Source organism: Olea europaea, unplaced genomic scaffold (assembly GCF_002742605.1).
Source record: "Olea europaea var. sylvestris unplaced genomic scaffold, O_europaea_v1 scaffold1023, whole genome shotgun sequence".
Taxonomy (NCBI): Eukaryota; Viridiplantae; Streptophyta; class Magnoliopsida; order Lamiales; family Oleaceae; genus Olea; species Olea europaea.
The window spans coordinates 24,322-37,688 of NW_019227558.1; the positions used below are offsets into that span (position 1 = coordinate 24,322).

At 34.4% G+C, this 13,367-nt stretch overlaps 3 protein-coding genes and 1 pseudogene across 13 annotated transcripts; 1 reads left to right on the forward strand and 3 right to left on the reverse strand.

The window, feature by feature from the left end:
* Window positions 1–3,285: 3,285 nt before the first annotated feature.
* On the forward strand, window positions 3,286–4,242 carry LOC111372725 (chlorophyll a-b binding protein 21, chloroplastic). The gene has a single exon (XM_022995111.1). The coding sequence runs from the start codon at window positions 3,356–3,358 to the stop codon at window positions 4,151–4,153; it is 798 nt and encodes a 265-aa protein (XP_022850879.1). The 5' UTR covers window positions 3,286–3,355; the 3' UTR covers window positions 4,154–4,242.
* Window positions 4,243–4,335: 93 nt separating this feature from the next.
* On the reverse strand, window positions 4,336–6,105 carry LOC111372724 (purine permease 21-like). The gene is made up of 2 exons (XM_022995110.1): window positions 5,714–6,105; window positions 4,336–5,618 (listed from the first exon to the last, which is right to left on the reverse strand). The coding sequence occupies exons 1-2, from the start codon at window positions 5,748–5,750 to the stop codon at window positions 4,480–4,482; spliced, it is 1,176 nt and encodes a 391-aa protein (XP_022850878.1). The 5' UTR covers window positions 5,751–6,105; the 3' UTR covers window positions 4,336–4,479.
* Window positions 6,106–6,377: 272 nt separating this feature from the next.
* On the reverse strand, window positions 6,378–11,297 carry LOC111372726 (DNA-directed RNA polymerases I and III subunit RPAC2-like). Of its 11 annotated transcripts, none has more exons than XM_022995114.1 (5): window positions 10,981–11,297; window positions 8,882–8,973; window positions 8,115–8,220; window positions 7,142–7,218; window positions 6,381–6,725 (listed from the first exon to the last, which is right to left on the reverse strand). In XM_022995114.1, exons 3-5 carry the CDS (start codon window positions 8,213–8,215, stop codon window positions 6,604–6,606), a joined length of 300 nt encoding a protein of 99 aa, XP_022850882.1. In that variant the 5' UTR covers window positions 8,216–8,220; window positions 8,882–8,973; window positions 10,981–11,297; the 3' UTR covers window positions 6,381–6,603. The 11 variants fall into 11 exon arrangements, 5 of the variants coding, with proteins under 5 accessions (XP_022850882.1, XP_022850883.1, XP_022850884.1 ...); XM_022995115.1 differs by lacking the exon at window positions 10,981–11,297 and adding an exon at window positions 8,540–8,619 and having other exon boundaries at window positions 8,882–9,016; XM_022995116.1 differs by lacking the exons at window positions 8,882–8,973; window positions 10,981–11,297 and adding exons at window positions 8,540–8,619; window positions 8,774–8,875.
* LOC111372698 overlaps window positions 10,981–13,367 on the reverse strand; it is a 4,538-nt pseudogene continuing 2,151 nt past the window's right edge.

Here is a 13,367-nt window from a genome sequence, read left to right on the forward strand (position 1 = left end):
GTAATGTGTATTCGATATTGGAACGACATATACATCGTTTTTTGTACTTCAGGAATGAGTTCAATGTCGTTATACAAATCAGTTACGCAGAGTGTATTTGATACTGAAATGATATCGAAGTCGTTTTATATTTCAGGAACGATTTCAATGTCGTTATGCAAATTAGTGAAATAGTGTCAGCAGCTCATTTCCATTCCACATTTTTATTAAGTTGATAAGTTATATTTTACAATTTTTTGAAACTGTAATATCTTCGTCTTGACTTATCCAAATCAACTTTTTCTCGAGTTGAATAGTTCTTATTAATTATAAGCTTTAAAATGAGTACAACATCGATATACTGCATCGCTTTTTATTAAAATCTAATTATTAGATTTTAAATAAGATATAAATTTAAAAAATACTTTTTTGTCCTTTTTTTTCAAAAAATAACGATAAAATTTATTTTAAAAAATTTCGTGTGTTATAATATGTGTCTAATGAATAAATGACTCAATAATTATTTTCTACTAGTTGCTAAGTTGTGGACAATGTTAAAACTTTGGGAGCACTGGAGATCAATTACGAAAAAGAGATGACCTTAAACTTAAAAAGAAGAGTTCGAATTCTAAGGAGAAGATGATTTTGAAGAGGAAGATTTTTTAAATTTAAAGGAAGAGAATGTTGTATGCGTTAGAACATGAATTTATAGTTATTAGAGTCAACCCGATGATCAACTAAAAAAAACCACTGGGTCAATGGTTCAACCGGTGGGTTATTGTTAAATTTTAATTTTAATTAAATTTTATTTTTGAAGTGAGAATAAAATAATTTTTTGAAATGTAATATATATTTTTTGCTCATAGAAAACAAAGGACCATCACTTGACATAATGGTTGTGGAGTTAAAATATTTTCTTGCAATCCAAGTTCAGGTCACCGCTCTAACAAATTTAGAAAAAAACTCAAATCTCTTCTTTATTTTTGTTTTACAAGTTAAGGGTAAATAGTAGTATTTTGACACTTTTAAATAATTAAAACTCCTTTTATTTTTATAAGTTTGGTCAAAGACCAAGTGAACAAAATGTACATTAAAAGTGGCCATCCCAACTCATTTCCCCATGAATTTGAGACCGCCCCAAATTTTATTGACTTAAATTTGGGGGTTTCACTAATATCATTTCATAACACATACTTGAAGTGGGAATATTTAATTCAAAAATTTAAAACTCTTAATTTATTGAATACTCAAATATTGAAATAATGTCACAAAGTTTAGAACATTCAAAAAACAAAAAAAAAAAAAAATAAAAAAAAAAAAAAAAAAAAAAAAAAAAAACACACACACACACACACAAACACACACAAAATACTCTAAAAATTTTATTATTGAAGAATTTTCTAAAAGATAAATTTTATTTTACTTGCCAGCCCGCGCACTGCCCAGCCACCATCTACGTCGACCACACTGACCTGCAATGTTGAAGTTGAAGGAGTGAGTAATTTATACTTAATAGGATACGTGCGTTCAAACAATATAATAACTTTTAAAATATAAATTCATAACATTTCATACCATCATTTTATCAACAGCAATCGACGATCAATCGAATGTTCTAGCACATTTGAGAAGACCCGAAGACGATCTTACATTTCATTTCATTTCATTGGAACCCACAGGTCAATTAACGATTCATGAAATAAATCACGTCAAAAATTATAATATTACAAAGACAATCAACTTGCACAAAGTATCTTACCTTGATTGATAAAAAGACTTGTTGAAAGAAAAGCTATAATCTCACGTTCCCAACACCTTGTCTCTATAATCGTGTCAATATGTGTGCTTCCAAAAAAAATAAAATCGTCCATCTATTTATTCCCAACTTGGAGCACTCAATTTAAGGTAGACAAAAATCATCCTTAAATCATGGTAAGTTTACGTCCAAAATAAATGCAAAATTTCCTATTACCTCATAGTCAAACATTTATCCCTGTATTTGGTCCAATCAATCACTGTTTACCCCTTTTATATAAACACGTGCCGGCAAACCATGAAGATAAAAAAGGTAACTAAATTATTTAATTGGCCCTATCAATCACTGCTATCATATTCACGTATTTGCCATTCTCTTCAATCTCAAACAAGGCAACTAACCACTTCTTTAAACTAAGGTCAACTGACACATTTGCTGGGCAAGGTCATTCAAACCTTGAATGAATTTAAAAATTTATGGAATCTACTCAGCAAGGAAAAATCATAGCCTACTAGAAAATGTATCACCATTTCAAGTAAAACTACACGTGGGTGATTGGGAAAGTTTTTAAATCAATTTTAACTAAATTATAAGTTAAGGTAATACCTTTCAACCATAATAAGATGGGCGAAACTTATTCGAATTAATTATTTTTCGAGCCTAATATATATAATTAAATAAGAGCTATCTAACGAGACCAAAATTGATATACTAATTCTAGTTCTATTGAAAATAAATAAATATTAAACCCAAATAGAAATTGGATTTAAAACTTATTTCACTTTGACCCTAAATTTTATCAAAAAATATATTTTAACATATAAAACAAATACATTTTTATTCTAAAAATTTTCAGGGCATTACAATGTATTTTAAGCAAAAAACACTGAATTGAAAATTTAACATCAGAAACTTTACAATTGATTAATAACAACCCACTAAAATCATGGTCCTAAAACTACCCCACGATTACAAACATGAATAACAAAAAAATAACCAACACCAAAAAAAGGAACAACTTTAAAATAGTTAACTAAACAACACCACATTAGCGGTCCTAAACAACATGTTTCTAACACATTTCATAACGAATTTAAAACGAATACACATGAAGTACGGAATTTTGAGTGCATGATAGACTAAGTTGTTTAGTTCAACGTGTTTGTCCTGTAAATTAGTCGTCTGCTTGACTTGGGATCTTATTCTCAGACATGAGATCGCTTCTCAAAGTCGAAGGAACTCAAGGCTAGACCGACTATCCTTTTCTTAGCATCAAGATAGTCTTAAAAATGTTCCGACACAAGCACTGAAGCAGGAACACTTCTGCATACGTTTTTGACATTTTTTCAAAACTAAACCTTATGATAGATTTTATCAGAAGAATCCAAAATAGAAAATGTAGTGATTATACCCCGAAAACTGATGAACTACAGATTGCCAAATGGATTCAGAAGAAATGAACTTAGAATCTTGAAGCACCAATTAAAACGTAGATACAGATTTCTTAAAGATAAGCAAAGCCATTATTTTTGCCTACAAAAACATGTCACCGTCCTTTCACATTCATCACCAGCAAACTTTGTAAATCAAAACCTTCCACTGCAGCATTACTTTCTAGCCATGGCCGCCTCTACAATGGCTCTTTCTTCTCCATCATTCGCCGGAAAGGCGGTGAAGCTTTCACCGTCTGCCTCCGAGATCACCAGCAACGGAAGAGTCTCGATGAGAAAAACTGTTAACAAGCCAGTTTCGTCTGGCAGCCCATGGTACGGTCCTGACCGGGTTAAGTACTTGGGACCATTCTCCGGTGAGCCCCCCAGCTACTTGACCGGTGAGTTCCCAGGTGACTACGGTTGGGACACTGCTGGACTCTCAGCTGACCCAGAAACCTTTGCCAAGAACCGTGAGTTGGAAGTTATCCACTGCAGATGGGCCATGCTTGGAGCTCTTGGATGTGTCTTCCCCGAGCTCTTGGCTCGCAATGGTGTCAAATTTGGCGAGGCCGTGTGGTTCAAGGCCGGATCCCAGATCTTCAGCGAAGGTGGGCTCGACTATTTAGGGAACCCAAGCTTGATACATGCTCAGAGCATCTTGGCTATCTGGGCTTGCCAAGTTATCTTGATGGGAGCTGTTGAGGGTTACCGTGTAGCTGGAGGGCCACTCGGTGAGGTAGTCGACCCACTTTACCCCGGTGGAAGCTTCGACCCATTGGGACTTGCTGATGATCCAGAGGCTTTCGCTGAACTTAAGGTGAAAGAAATTAAGAATGGAAGATTGGCTATGTTCTCCATGTTCGGATTCTTTGTTCAAGCTATTGTAACTGGAAAGGGACCATTGGAGAACTTGGCCGATCACCTTGCAGACCCTGTTAACAACAATGCTTGGGCCTATGCCACAAACTTCGTCCCTGGAAAGTAAATTCGAAAAAAACATGAGTGTACTTGTTTTATCGACTTTTATGTAAAATTATTGTGAACTAATGGAGTACAATGTGAATTTTGAGTGAATTGATTGTTTTTACAAATTTTGTGGTTGAATTATAGCTCCTATCGATTTTCTTGTTAACAGAGATGAAAGATGACTTCCTAATAAGAGCTATCAACCCCATATCCCTTCCCTTCGTCTACTCATAAATGAAGGAGATACAATTTGACTTGAAACAATATTTGGAAATGTCATGCGTATAATCCAATTCAGTACACAACAAATAATTACACGATGTGTTGAAGAGAATAAGTAAATTATTATAGAATGATTTTCTCATTGCTAAAGTTTTCTACAAGAGATGCTTCTGCTACTTCATTGACAAGTTCACTTGCTTTTCTGGTCTTGTAATTGTCGAGATATTGCTGATAAATATATGATGCAAATCCCCAAGCTGCCAAAAATATGGAAATCACCTTCGGCCCGTCCATCTTTTCATCGAAAAAGATGGCTGCTAGAATTGGGACAACGGGTAAACTAACGGTACCAATGACATTGGCAAAGAGAGACGAAACCTCAAAAATTAACCCGACAGCTCCAATAGAACAAACCTGCCAAGCTAATGTGGTCAAAACCAGAACAATGACATATGATTCGTTTCCCATTTCAAAATTTTCCATCTCAGTCCTCAAATTATTCCATTCACCTCGAACAAAGAGAGACAGTAAGAGTACAAAAGTGGCTACCAGTGATTGGTAGATTATCATATTCAACACAACATTAAAGTTCTCTCTTTTTAGTATCTTTTGGAAGGATAGTTGTGTTATTGATAGCATCAAGGAATATAAGGCTGATGCAATGAGAGTGCATGAGAATCCTATTAATTGGTTCCTTTTTGAACCCTTTTCAGGATTTGTAGAGTCACTGCTGAGTACAAGGAGAGCTGCTGACATAGTAAGAAGAACCAGAGAATTGAGTATTAGAGGTGTTAACTTTTGTGCATTGAGAAAGAAAGAGAACAAAGCATTGAAGGCCAACTGAGTCGTGCTAATGAGCGAAAATGTGGAGACAGGAAGGTTTAACAGCCCAACTGCATACAACACGCTTGCTGCTGATTGAATTAGGCCAAGAGATATGTAGATTGTTACTAATCTCAGAGCAGAAGGCTGATTTGATAGATTCCTGTTGTTAGAGAGATCGTATTTTGGGGAGAAGTATAGAGCAAATGGAATGAGAATCGGGAATCCTATAGTTTCTTGAAGGGATTCTAGCAATATGCAATTTCCACCTTTACTATAGTACAGTCTTCCCAGGAGAGTAGCACTGGACTGGCCAAGAAGGACAAAGAGTATATAGATGATGACTAGAGTCCAATGTGTATTGGTTTTCGATTGAGGAATGAGATATTGGTCGGCTATATTTGAGAAATTTGATGGATTTCTTTCCTCATCTTCTTGAACTGTTAATACATGAGCAGAAATTGTTAGTTCAAAAATGTCTTGCACAACTTGAATTTCATTAGGGTAAACTAACTTAAATTCGACCTCAACGTACCCAACGATCTGAATTCTGACTCGTCGATTTCTCTCATCTTGACAGCATGAATACCGTAACAACTCAACAAGGCCAGTTAGAAGATAGCCGTTCTCGAGGTTAACAAATCACGATTTTCTGATGCTTCATACAATTTTGAATCATGTGTCCCATGTCCCATTTTTATGTCAGCTTTAAACGGTACGCTTGAACTTTTAGCTGATTTACTTTTCACGGCACAAGTTGCATGACCATTTATTTTTTGTTAACATGGTTTTTGTGATAATATGTGTACGCAATAACATAGCAATAAACTTTAAATGAGCAGAAACAATGTGCCCTCGACTGCATTACATTAGTAGTTGTATCGTTCAAGAAACCTCTAAAATCTCGTCATGGTCTTTAAGCAGGGTCATCTAAGCTTGAAAATTTAATTTTATTAGCAAATAAGTAAGTTTTGAATTAAGTAGCAACAATGAAAACAATCTGGATCCCTAGATATCTGGAGGAGCTTCTTTGTATGATATTAAGAAATCAATTACCAAGATACAAACCGATTATCAACAAGGAACATGTGATCACATAAAAAACCGTGGGTCAACTTTGGACAATGTCATCCCCTACTCTGTTATGTTTATCGCAAAGAAACTTGAGAGAAAAGTTAGTATAATGGCCACATACACCAAGAAACAACAAAAATTTTATGCGGGATTCGTTTGCAATTGGAAGATACATAGAACATGCTCTTTCAAGTTGAGGGAATCTGTCAAAATTTCAGGGAAGTATTGGGTCGAACAAGTTCATGGCACATTCACTATGAAAATAAATGGTTTTGATACGATACAGCATAAATGCTTTACATAAAAAATAAGATAAAATAAGGTAAAAATAGACTTGTTACTGTCCAACATTCATTGCGTAAATGCCTTATTCTTGAACTCGACCACAGCCTGATCAAAAGTGTTTTTAACATGCTGGCAGATGAGCATTAGATCCTGGCACGAATCTTTTAACACTTCACTTGCTGCATCACCTGCAATTGAATCAAAAGCTGACGTTAATGAAAGTAAACCAGTTAGACACTTAATTCGACCCAACAAGAAGACTACTACTTCATACTCATCTGTCGTAGGAGATTGTCATTTGATTCTATATAAGGTTACTTTTAAACAGTAAAAATGAGTGATAAAGTTGAATGATAAGTTACATTAATCCAAGACATGTACTTTCAGTTCTTTACTTTTCAAACATGTACATTAATCAAAGAGATTAAAATGATTATTCAGAAATACTAATTAGGATGCGACAAATGCACTTATCAAACACCCGATCTTCGTTTCCAACCTGTTAAGTCTAAGTCTATCTTGTTCAAAGCAAGGCGAGATTTTGATATAGTATTCTTAAAGAAGGAAAAAAACATTTGACAAAAAATTGAGATTTTCACCTTACCAGTTGTCTGGACTCTTATATTCACACGAGCATCAGAAGGATGAGGAATACTGTACCCACAAAATGTGACTCGGGGGCTGTAACATAATACTATTCTAGGTTATTGATCAATACTTGTCTACACAATGAATTTATTGAACTAACAATAACATGAAAACACAAGTTACTTTGCAAGAAATTTATCAACATATAGACATGAACAAGGAAAACTATTCAGTGATGCAATATTATGTCGACAAGAAGTTCAAAGAATTTTGCATATGTTCTTCTACATAAGAGTGTATTTGTAAATAACCAAATTGAACAGTCTAAGATAAATTTAGCCACTATTTGGGCTCCATTTTTCCAAAAACTCATTTTCAACCACACATTTCCCATAAAATAATTTTACACGTAAATCCAAAAATTTTCCTTATATTTTTAAACACATATTCGCAAAAAGAAGAAAAATAAATAAAAAAATCACTATTTCAAAATATATTTCCCCACAAAAATGGGGGTCAAACAGGGGCTTAGTTGGTTCAATCATTACCAATAAATGGAATAGGTTGACCCATGAAATTAGTTACATTATCTAAAATGAAAATGAAATAGAATGAGTAAAAGAGAAATATCGTTTACAACACTCACAAAATTTATAGCAAACAACTAATTATCTTTTAGTAAGATTCCACAGTGCAACATTCAGGCTTCCCATAGATGGACAAGGACAATAGGCAGAAAATAACACTGAATAACTCACCATTGACTTCCAAATTTTTTAACTAACAAAAACTGCACACTGAAATTAGTGATTTAAATCGTGACAATTTAGTATTATATAAGTTCAAAAACTTCATTAATGAAGTGAATCGAGTGATTAACAAATCAGCCTTCAACGACTAGGATAACAATAGGAACATGTGTACAAAGACAAAATTCAGAATTATCTAGTGTCATATTAAACAACAAAAATAATTGAAGTAGACCTCACTCTTGGCTAAGAGTAAATCTGAGAGAATTTGCTAGTGTATGATCCTCATCTGTCAATGAAAATGTCGCTTGTGATTGATCTTGATACGAACCGTGCTCCATCAACTCTAAAAAAGAATAGAAATTCACAATTTAGATTTCAAAATCATCATAAAACATGAATAGTGTTAAAGGCTTAATTTTCCTCAAATAAACAATTTTAAAACACGAAAATACAAAAAAAATATGCATAAAAAATAAAAACCATCTTGAAAAATCATAGTATAACGATTTATTGCAAAATAAAGATAAATTAGCTTGATAAATTAATAAAATATTAACTCCGTAACTAGTCAAAACAGTAATCAAATAAAAAAGATTAACAATCCACAATCAAAACTAGAAAAACCTATAGAATTATAAAATTAAGAACAAATAAATACGTACTAATGGAACTGGCACCAAGCTAATATGGGGTCGTCAAAATCTAGTTTTGGTAATTGGTACCCAGCCGTCATGAGGAATACCTCAAAAAACCACATAAAAAATTCAAGAATATGAAAAGCACTGCTGCTCAAGGAAGACTACTATTAAAAAATGGCAAATAAATAAATTCTAAAAGACAAGAATGCGATAATCAACATAAAAAGCCAGTCTTTATGAAAATAAATCTGATACTACCTTCCAAGTTTGTCGATGGCAAATAAATAAATTCTAAAGAGATAGACGACAAGAATGGCGATAATCAACATAAAAAGCCAGTCTTTATGAAAATAAATCTGATACTACCTTCCAAGTTTGTCGATTAACAAGTTGAGTAGAAATCGCTTCAACACAAGTTTGAGAAACCCTCCCCTCCTGTTCCTGTTGCACTAACGGGCCTGAGATATGAATCAGAAATATACCAATAAGATAGGCTTCTATTTGGGCTTTACATGGATTTCAAGAAAGGACTTCTGTCGAGTTTAATCAATTCTTAGACATTTAAAAAAAAAAGGACGACGACGACGACGACGACATACCACACAAGGAAAAACTTTGATTAACTTTATTTTCATGAAAAACATATTTTTTTATTCAAACTTTTACCGATATATCCCAAATTAGTGTTTCTTCTTATCCAATAATGCCATGCGCTCATGAAATTCTCTTGAGGGCGTCTTCCAGTGACCAAACTAGTTTGAGTAGGGCTGATCCTTTATCAAAAGTTTCAATGAATTTGATTGATATTTTTAATGGTATAACATAACTTAAGTTAAAAATTAAGTCAATTAAACGTATTTAATTGAGAACTTCTATAAAGTTTTAGACAATTGAATGCCCAGAACTTATTATTTTATGCAAGTTCCATGCTTATAGATTACAATCAAACACACTATAAATGTTTCAAAATATGATTTAAAAAATAATAAATTTGTGAAAAAAATAAAATAAAAACAAAGTGGTCACATTTTGTGACATTTGATAAAATGGCGTAACATATAATTTAATTAAATAGATCACGTCCCAATAATACAATTTAAAGTCACGATCACATTAGTTACAAATTACACAAGGTCAAGACTGAAACATACAACTTATGGGTCATAATTATTTATTTAATCGCAAATCACATATTTTAATAAGTTACAAATTATCAAATTAATCGATCATAATCACCTTTATTTTACCCACCTCACCTCACCTCACCTCATCCCACCCTACTTCACCATTGCTACGCCATCCAAGTCACCGTCATTACCATCTTAAATACACAACCCACTATCACCATCTTCACCTCAAATCCACAACCACCACTACGACCCACGCTTCTAACACACCACTTATACCTCAAATTCACCACCACCATCTCCAACCAACCACCACATGCACCTTAAATTTACAACCATCATGCTACAACAAATCTCTACCGTGTTTAGTTGACTAGTGACGATGACGGGATAGAGTGAGAAGTAGAGGGACATCTAGATGGATACAACCATAAGCAGTGACACAACAGTAGCGATAATAACGAGAGAAGCAGAACCGGACACTCACAATAAGGGGGTGGGGCCACTTTTTTTGGAATTTTTTATTCACTCGGTTTCTACACGCATGTGAGAGGCTGTCAAGACTTCTGTCACTAGTTTTCGATCAACTCAGCTTAATTTTTTTAAAATTGAAACACTTGATTTTCGAAATTGAGGAGGCCCATCCTACATTAAAAGCTCATTTTGCATTAAAAGCACATCAACTCTTAAAACTCTTAAAATTAAATTAAAAATATTAAGTAGCAGAGCTTATGAAATTTGTCAATAAAGAGGATCCAAGGTTCAAGAAAATGATAAGTGCACTGTACGAGAAACATCATGCTTTTAATAATGAGAACAGATAATCATCCTGATAAATAAGGGAAAATGAAGCTGAGTCGAAACCCACTCAAGGTAGAGCTTCTCATAGAACTACAAAACCAAGATCTAAGAGAATAAGGAGATGACGAAGTCCAAGAAGCAATTATGTTTACGTTTTTCTTATTTTAGTAATTATCTCATGATTTTAGCATTTTCTGCAATACAAGCTTTGGGGGGTTTTCAACAAGCAATAGAAGCGGCAAGCATTGCGGCATCAAATTGGAGAAGAATTCCTAGATTTAAACTGAAATTGGGAACCCTTCTGGGGATGCCCTTGTTGAAGGCATGTTCTTTCTGATCAATGGGCTTATCATTAATGTTATCGATGCTAAGTGAAGGTGTTACAGTTTGACTACAGGAAGTGACCTGTACCTGAAGAGTTGCTGGTTCTACATTTCGATAGTACAATCTTGTGGTATGGACACGTATTCCACTCATTAATTTTGGCAAAAAAAAAAAAGAATTTGGGAGATTATGCTATGCTGGTAATACAACTACCTATAGAAGTTGAACGGACTCAACCAGTACACAAGCCCCTTTCCTTCTTGCAGTGCAGGTTAGCCCCATGAAGAACACATTCATCGGTGCAATGGCTGGTTCAGTAGTCTGATCTTCCTACAGATTGTACAACTTGGGAGGACGCTAATTGAATTAACTCCCAATTTGGGAGGCTTGTCACGTAGGAAACAAATGGGGAAAAAGGAAGAGCAAACCAAACTAGCAGAAGAGGAAGGAAGAAGACGACCAATGGAATTCTTGCCAACAACTGAAAGAAGAGAGACAGCGAGAGAGAGGAAGAATGGGAATTGTTAGGGTTGTGTAATTGTAATTGTTCACATCTCAAATTAGGTTTTGAGAATTATCCATATATATATGCGTGGGTCGGGTCACGTTAACTAGGTTTCCATGTTGCAACGTTTACCATCCTTTTCGCAACATTTAACCTCTTTCGCAACGTTTGTTAAACGTTAACAAATGTTGCGAAAGATTAACTTTTAGCAATATTTAAGAAACGTGTCTTTTCGCAACGCTTGGTAAACATGCTAAAATAAAAATTTTCACAATGTTTATTAAGGGGCATTTGCAACATTCACTTAAAAAAATATTGCCAAATCTTAATTATTAATACCAATGGCAACATTTACTTATTAAAATGTTGCAATAAACCATTTTAGCAACATTTAATTAATAAATGTCGTCTTTTACATGTTGCAAAAAGACATTTTTGTTGTAGTGTACACAAATTCACGAGAAAGAAGTCCAAGAGAAATTTTGAAGTTCGGAGGAAGAAGAGAAGAAAATTCGAAGTCCTTACCGTTGTTATTTAATAACAAGTAATCTCTTGGGATTCTTTTGCAATTGGAAGATATATAGCACTGATAGAATCTATTAATTTTCACGGAAATATTGGTTCGAACGAGGTTCAAGTTTACTTTTTCTGGGTGAGAGAATATCAAATTTCACCAACACATAATTTTGCTCTCTCTCTTGTTTCGTAGCCAATACATTTATTAGTGTTAAGAACTATAAAGTAAATATTAGAAGGAATTTACCTAATCCTCAAACATTACAAGTAACTATAGCTCAAAGATTCTCTGTTAATTACACCATCATACTATCACATAATTTATGTAATTTTACATGAGCTTAAACATTGTTCTATCGATCTACCCATGATCCCCTTCATTATTTATTAACCACAAAAGGTCAAATTAGTTTTCGCCTTCGGATTTTGTTTTAGCCTTGGTCTTCAGATCCTCCAGATAATGCTGATACATATAAGAAACAAACCCCCACATGGCAAGTACCATGGATATTGCCTTCAATCCATTAAGCCTGTCGTGGAGAAAAATCACAGCCAAAACTGGAGCAATAGGCACACCCAAGACACTAATAAAATTGGAAAACAATGAAGAAACCTTAAATATAAGCCCAACACACCCAACATTAAAAATCTTGCAAGAAACTGCAGCCCAAAACAAGTTCATAACATATGACACTTTCCCCAATTAAAAACCCTCCATTTCTGAACTCAATTTCCTCCAATCTCCACTTGCAAACAGCCCTATTAGGATTGCAGAAGTAGAAACCAAAGACTGGTAAACCAACATGTCGATTATGGCACGAAGAGTTTCTCTTTTGATGATCTTGTGAAAGGCAAGTTGTGTTACAGACAGCATTAGAGCATAACCAGCAGATGCTGCTAATGTGCAGACAAAACCTAGTACATAATTTCCTTTCGAGGTTTTGTTCGCCTCTCCACTAGTGTCTGTTTCGAACACAAGGAGGGTAGAAGAGATGGTGAGGAGTACTAGAGAGTTCACTATATAAGGAGTGACTTTTTGTGCATTGAGGAAAAAGGAAAATAATGCATTGAATCCCAATTGGCTAGCACAAATTAAATTATAGGTTGTGACAGGAAGATTTTGGAGTCCAATTGAGTACATAAGACAAATAAAAGCACCAAAAATGCCTAGGATAACATAGATTGAAGCTAGAATTTGTTGGAAATGGTGTTTATTAATAAACCAATTCAAAAATGAATGAGAAATTGTGGTTTTGGAATAGTGGCACCTGTTTGGAAGGTTGCATGGTTTGGCTCAAATCCTTTCATCACACCACTCCATTCTCTATATAAAGGACCCCTTGGATGACTTTGAGAGTACACCATTTGCATATTGAGCATTCATTCTTCTCAAAATTGCAATTCTCTTCTTCTTCATCTCTTTTCATATATTATATTCCTTGTAGAGGGAAAACACCGTCGAAAGTTCGCCGGATTTGTGGTTTGAAGTGCTACTACCACAAATCGAATCCGTTGTATCTTGGGAGACAATTGCCGCCAACCGTGAGCACCGTAGCGGGGCAATATTGTCTTAAGGAGA

Excerpts from the sequence above, each read along its gene's own strand:
- LOC111372726 (XM_022995114.1), bottom strand. The coding sequence starts at position 8,215 with ATGGAGCACGGTTCGTATCAAGATCAATCACAAGCGACATTTTCATTG. Across the intron at positions 7,219-8,114 it reads AGATTTACTCTTAGCCAAGA|CCCCCGAGTCACATTTTGTG; the intron begins GTGAGGTCTACT and ends ATTATGTTACAG. Across the intron at positions 6,726-7,141 it reads TATAAGAGTCCAGACAACTG|GTGATGCAGCAAGTGAAGTG; the intron begins GTAAGGTGAAAA and ends ATTCAATTGCAG.
- LOC111372724 (XM_022995110.1), bottom strand. The coding sequence starts at position 5,750 with ATGAGAGAAATCGACGAGTCAGAATTCAGATCGTTGG. Across the intron at positions 5,619-5,713 it reads GTCAGAATTCAGATCGTTGG|TTCAAGAAGATGAGGAAAGA; the intron begins GTACGTTGAGGT and ends ATGTATTAACAG.
- LOC111372725 (XM_022995111.1), top strand. The coding sequence starts at position 3,356 with ATGGCCGCCTCTACAATGGCTCTTTCTTCTCCATCATTCGCCGGAAAG.